Raw genomic sequence first — 6,623 nt, 5'->3', positions numbered from 1 at the left:
TTCAAGGAGCCAGGAGCCGCCCTCTGCCACTGCCAGGGCCCTTTGGACCCCCATCCCCAGGGCACCCAGCTGCACCGAGTGGGGTGGCCGCAGCCCCCACGGGTAGTGTGTGCCGCGTCGTCTGGGAACTCGCAGGGGGAAGCGGGGCTCCCACCCCCGCCGGAACCTGTGTGCCCCAAGGCGGCTGGCTGCTTCACAGGCTTCTCTTTCCCCAGCCAGGCCCGGGGTGGGGGAAAGGGGGCAGGCACGCCCTGCGTCGTCCGGTTTCGCTCCGGAGCCTGTTGTTTTCCCCAACCCGGGACCGCACGTCTCAGCTGTAGGCAGCCAGATCCAAGATCCGGGGTCCGGATCAAGGATCGGCACTAGGCCCGCTCTGGGAGCGTCCCCCCCAAAGGCCCGGGGGCTGCACAGGCGGCCCCTCTCCTTCGGCGCGAGCGGGCAGGCGGCTCCGGTGGCTTCTCCCGCCGCTGGGGTGGGTTACAACGGCAGCCTCTGCAGGAAAAGAGGACACGCCCCAACGTCCGTTATCGACGGTGTTAATTCCTCCCCCACGCCCGCCCGCCAGGGCCCCGCCCACACGAGGCTCTGCACCTGCCCCAGCGCCAAGATAGCGGGCTGGTGTCTGCGGGTGGCAGCTGGCCCCAAGTCAGGCTTTTCCTTTCGTCTAGCCCGCACCCTGCCCTGTGTCCACTGTCCCGTGCCCCTGCTGGCCTTCCCTGTCTCCTCCCTGCGACCTGTCAGCTTTAAGTGGTCTCTGTCACCTGTCGACCAGCCCAGACACCCGCTGAGTAAGAGTATGGGGGCTGGAGAGGTGGCGGCCTGCAGTGGGCAGGTGGGGGCTGGGCCCTGCTGGGGGTCTGGTCTGCAGGGCAGTAAGTGGGGAGGGGCCCCTCTCCAGCCTAGACCTCTCCCAGGGAAGCCTTGTGGTCACCTACCTTATGCTTGGGACATTTCAAAGAAAAGTTCTCTTCGCTGAATATGCAACCTGTGACCAAAGAGAAGTTTGCGTGGTTAGGAGAGCTGCTGCTGTCTTGTCAGGGGCCAGGAGGGAAGGGGGCCCTACTGCCCTTGGGGCCCTAGGCCGCAGGGGTTCTTTGCAAAGAGTGAGCCAGACTCCGCTTGAGCTCCTCCACAATCCAAGCTCTACAGCAGCTGCTCTGGCCCTCTGCCTCCATATGCAGTCCAGCCCGGTCTCTCCTCTCACCCAACCTCACCTGGAGCTCCTCGTCACTGGGGAGATCTTCCCGGACTCCCTAGCTGTAGCAGACGTCACTCCCCAGTCTCTCACCCTGCCCCGCCACACTGTGCCTGGCCACACTTGTCATTGCCTCCTGGTGATCTATGCACCGGTTACTTGCTCAGGTCTGGGCCCCAGTGGAAGGCAAGCCCCGAGAAGCAGCTCCGCCCTCTTCCCTGGGTACATGGCCAGCCCCTAGAAGAAGCCTTGACACCCAGTGAATGCCCGTTGATGGACTGGACACTGCAGTTATGGGTCTGGATTCGAGTGTCAGCTGTTTCTCTAAGCCGTGATGTCCACATCTGTCACATGGGCACTATACCACCACTGTGTGTCCATTGTGGGGACTGCTGAGGAGGGTATATGGAAGCCACGCCACTGTGTGCACTTGTTCCCGGGAGGCCCAGAACCGAGGCGGGCCTGCGTGTGGGGGCGGGGCCAGCCAACAGGTCTCAGGAGCGCCGGGCCACTGCCCACCCTCAGGAAGCAGAGAGGATGACTGAGCATGGCCAGTCTGATGCCCACCTCTGCCCAGGGGCGCACTGATGTCTCAGTGAGTCCCTGCTCTCCTGCCTGCTGCCCCCCAGGGCAACGCTGGCTTCCCCCCCAGGACACCCACCACCTCCTGGTAAGGCTCCCTCCCAGTCCCTCACCTGTCATTGTTCTGAATAAATGCTAAACCCACAAACAGCCAGAAGCTCAGGCTGGCCAAAAAGGCAGTCCTCTCGTCCATACTGTGACCACAAGTGGTGGCTCTGGGTTCCAGGCAGTAGCTCTGTGCTGACAGCGTGGTGGCTATAGGCAGGGTGGGGAGGAGGGCTCTGTAGCCTTGACAGCAGGCCTGGGACGGTTTAAGGCCTCTCTAAGGCTGCCTCCCCCTTTCTCCACCCACCTGCTAGAAGCTGGGGGACCTCAGGCCTGAACACTGCCCGTGAGTCTTTGCACTTTAGGGCCAGCAGCTGAAAGTGCATCATCAGCTTTTCCCCTTTCCTGAGCGCAGGCAAGCCAGACATCGTTCTGGGACTGAATCCACTTTCCAAAGAGCACTGGGCTAAAACCCCCGACTTACTCCACAGCACACACAGGACAACTCCCCACCCCCTACACACACACACACACACACACACACACACACACACACACACACCCCATCCGGCTACAGGTCCTGCAGTCAAGAACTTGAGTTGCCAGATACAAAGCGTAGGGGGTCACCACTTCCCAAACCAGCTTGCTCAGCAACCCTCCAGAATCTGTACTGGACGTGAGAAGGGCAGCCATTGGGAAGAGCGGGGTTATCAGGTCCTGACCACTCTCTTGGTGGCTGTACCTGGGGAACCTGGGACCTGGCTGACAAGGTGGCCCTGCGGCCTGAATGTGGAAAGGTTCAGACAGGAAGCCGCAGTGTGCCGGCCTCTGCAGCCCTTTGGAGGCACTGCTTAGCTCCAATGTGGTGCTTCTTAACAGGATTAAGTGGGGGCGAGGGGGACAAGGTTATTGCGCCAGGGCAGTGGGGAAGGGCAGAGCAAGCAAGCCTGGTGCCCTGCGGTCTGAGAGCCTGACCCCCACTTGGTAGACCCAGTTAGGTAGGTGTAAGGTGCTAACAAAGGCCTGGGACTCATGCCTGCCTGGCTCACTCCAATTCCCTCTCAGTCTCCACCACTGCTGCCTGAGCAGAGCAGCCATGACCAGCTCTCCCTGCTGCCTGAAGCCCTGTCCTCCTTCACCTTCCAGCTATCTCCTCGTACATCTGCAGAGATCTCAAATGCACGCTGCCTGCACAGCAGCTGGCATGTGTGGTACACAGATTGCCCAAACAGCCCCAAGCCCTCTCCTTACACCCGTCCTCTGCAGTGGCTCTGCAGCTCCTCCCATTCAGGACGGGTGCTATGCATTCCCTACACTGCACACCTGGGCTGGACGTGGACGTGCTTTGCCCAGCAGAACGCAGTGACAGGGACTCTGCCGCCCCAAGCAAGGCCGGCTGGAGGAGGAGGCCACATGGAGTAGAGAGGAGCTGGCCGAGCTGCGGTTTGAGATCGTCCTGCCTCAGCTGACCCCACAGCTGACCACGGCCATCTACATGAGCTCATTGGACAACTTGCCAGCTGCCCTGTGCCCACATGAGAGATAATGAAGGGCTGCTGGTTAGGCAACAAAGTTGGGCCTGGGAGGGCCAGTAGCTCAGCAGCCGTAACAAGTAATCGACGAGGTGTGATCAAACAATATAGTGAATGTTTAAATAAAAAAACTTATTACAGTTAAAGACACATTGCCATTAATCCCCCTCAAAATACTCCCCCTCACTTCAAACATCCTTATCCCATCGTTCTTGCCACTTTCTGAAGCGGTTCTGGAAGTCCTCTTTTGTGAGTTTCTTAGTTGCGCTGTCATGGCTGCCTTGTTGTCCTGAATCGATTAAAAATGTTTACCTTTCATGGTCATTTTGACTTTGGGGGAGAACCAGCAGTCGCACGGAGCCCGATCTGTGAATAAGGTGGGTGAGGACACGCCGTAATGCTTTTATTTGACAGAAATTGGCGTACCAGAAGCGACGTGTGACATGGAGCACTGTCACGATGGAGGAGGATTTACGGCACGCTTTAACACACACCTTCTCTCAGCCGTAGCTCACAACCAACTGACTGCACCGAGCACGCTGAGACTTGTCACACACTGTTACTAAGGCTCGATGCGCCGCTTCCCCTATGGAGGATCCCTGCCTTTCGGTTGGGTGGCACTCGGCAGCAACATTCACAGTATTTTGTGATCACAATGGAAAGGCTCCAGGTCACACATCACTTCTGGTCTAAGGCAATTTCTGTCAGATAAAAACATGACGGTGTAGGGGTGTTTGCTTAGCTCAGTTGGTTAGAGCACGGTGCTCTTCACAACAAGGTTGCCGGTTCGACCCCACACAGGCCACTGTGAGCTGCGCCCTCCACAACTAGATGGAAACAACTACTTGATTCGAAGCAGATGGGTCCTGAAAAAACACACTTAAAAATAAATAAAAGTTAAAAAAGAAAAACATGACGGTGTGTCCTCATCCACCTTAATCGCAGGATCTGGCACTGTGTGACTTCTGGCTCTTCCCCAAAGTCAAAATGGCCATGAAAGGTAAACGTTTTGAATCCATTCAGCACACGGAGCAGCCACGACAGCACAACTAAAGACGCTCAGGAAAGAGGACTTCCAGAACCGCTTCAGAAAGTGGCCAGAACGATGGCATAAGGATGTTCTAAGCGAGGGGGATTGATGGCAACGTGTCTTTTACTGTAATCGTGTTTTTTATTTGAACATTCACTGTGTTGTCTGCTCACACTTTGTACACTATCAGCATCTTGCTTTGGACCTGCCCGTACAAGGACATCAGGCTGGACACCGCCTTTCCCTCATCTGTCACACCAAGGCCTGTGCATTCTGTGCCAATGAAGTCTCTGGGACCCAGACTCTACCTGCACCCAGCAACCCCCCTGCCAGTGTCCATCAGCTCTTTCTCACATATAGTTCTGATCGTGTCAGTGTCTCATCTTCCCAGTCTCCACGCCTCCTTGCTGTCACAATCCCCAGGGTCTGCAGAGATCCCTTTTATATGAGACTCTTTTTAAGACTTTATTTGAAACAAAAGTTCTGTTTCTCCAAGCCTGGTAGATACAGCCCACTGTTAACCAGCTGCTGGCTACCTCCCCTGACCTTTGCAGGCCTGGCTCTAATGTTGCCTCCTCCTGGAAGTCCTCCTGGATTGCCTTCGTGTCTGGTCTCCATAACTGGGCAAAAATCATGGTTTTCCTGTCGGTCCCAGTCAAAGATTGAGGCCCTCAAAGGACTGGACAGTACCGGGGTAGGAGACAGAGCATGGGATGTGTAGCAAGAAAGACAGGGAGTCATACCCTGGTTCTGTCCATGCCGTGCTGTGTGGCCATGGGTAAGGCAGCCTGTCATAAAGATGCACCTGGAGATAGTGCAGGGGCCTGATACAGGTCCTGGCACAAAGTGTGTGCTGCATAAATCACTGGAGAAGGGATGCAACTTGTGGTAGCTATTACTGGGAGTAAGGCCATGTGTCTGGATAAGCGGCGGAGTTCATGTTCAAATCTGGTTCACACTGCTCAGAGTGGGAGGGTGGAGCCAGTGAGAAGCCCAAGTCCCTGTTCCCGACAGCTCCCTCCCTGCAGGGTGCTAGCGCCTCAGCCCTCGCCAAGGAACTGTCATCACTCTGTGTGCACACCTGGGGGTGGCTTGGTTGGGGCTGATGCTGGCGTAGAGCCAAGCGGGGCCAGCGGGGCACAGGGAGGGGCCTCTGCCCTGAGCAGAGCCAGCAGGCAGTCAGGTGGGAAGGAGGGGCAGCTGGTCCCCAGGCAGTGGGAGCGTCTTCCATGAGGCAGGGTCATAACTTCACCCACGTTCCAGGCCAGAGTGGGGAGGGTAAGGAGAGCTGGGGGAGGGGGGAAGATAGAGGTCACAGGGGCTGGCCCAAAAATAGGACTTAAGCTGTACTTTATGTGCAGAGTTCATTATTTCACTCCCTGCTCCGAACAGCTGAAGAAAGGAGAGATTATTATGATCTTCCTTTTTATAGATATAGAAACCAAGTGCAGAGACATCAGTGGACTTGCAAAGTCCACATATGAAGAAGGCCACCAGAGTTTGAATCTAGGCCAAAGCTGCCTCTAAGCCCCCCTAAAATACTGTCTTCCTAATGACTAAAATTCCACCATTAACAATATCTTTCCTTGGATTAAATAAAGTATGTCTCTGCGTCTTGGTTAAAACCTCTTACAACTATTCCCTGCAGCCAGTAGATGATTTGGCCTCAGCTTGTTTAGAACCTCATCTCCTCCCATCTCATTTGGTTTTTGTTGTTGAAGTATATCCTTTCCCTTTTCCCAGTAAACTCCTATTCAGTCTTCAAAACCCCAGCCCCAGTACCCCTTCCTCTCCGAGACCTGAAATCCTCCCCAGCACTTGGCAATGACAGCTTTTCAAACAGCTCTCCATCTTGTAATTTATGGCTCTGGGCATTCCTCAGGCGGGTGGTTGGGGACTGACTTATCTCCATGTCCCTAGCACTGCCCAGCACAGGTGCCAGTAAAGAGAGAGAGAAAGAATTGCTAGGGCTGGAGAGGAATGGCAGAGGGCTCAAATGGGGCTGGGTCCGAGGAGCTGTGCTCAGGACTCCCCTGAGGGCCTTCGTGTCCCCTCGGGCTGGCTCTTACCCGAATCGCTGGCACACGGGTAATGGTAGGTGTGGACACATCCCTTATGGCAGCACCCAATGGTGGCCCCGGCTTCTTGGCAGCTGGAACAAGTCTGGTAAGGAGAGAGGGAAGACAGGTGAGACTGCCTCGGAGGGGCCAGGCAGGTGGGCTTTCTTTACAGCTAGCAC

General features: G+C 56.2%; 1 protein-coding gene across 6 annotated transcripts in view; it reads right to left on the bottom strand.

The window, feature by feature from the left end:
* Positions 1–298: 298 nt before the first annotated feature.
* RAI1 (retinoic acid induced 1) overlaps positions 299–6,623 on the bottom strand; it is a 116,789-nt gene continuing 110,464 nt past the window's right edge. For all 6 annotated transcript variants that reach the window (XM_081029657.1, XM_081029654.1, XM_081029655.1 and 3 more), the window contains 3 exons: positions 6,454–6,547; positions 936–985; positions 299–492 (listed from right to left, as the gene is read on the bottom strand). In XM_081029657.1, the coding sequence (XP_080885783.1) occupies positions 478–492; positions 936–985; positions 6,454–6,547 (159 nt within the window). In that variant the 3' untranslated portion in view covers positions 299–477. The remainder of the gene's footprint in view (positions 493–935; positions 986–6,453; positions 6,548–6,623) is intronic.

This window comes from Rhinolophus hipposideros, assembly GCF_964194185.1.
Source record: "Rhinolophus hipposideros genome assembly, chromosome: 20".
Taxonomy (NCBI): Eukaryota; Metazoa; Chordata; class Mammalia; order Chiroptera; family Rhinolophidae; genus Rhinolophus; species Rhinolophus hipposideros.
This window is presented reverse-complemented; position numbering and strand designations above follow the sequence as displayed.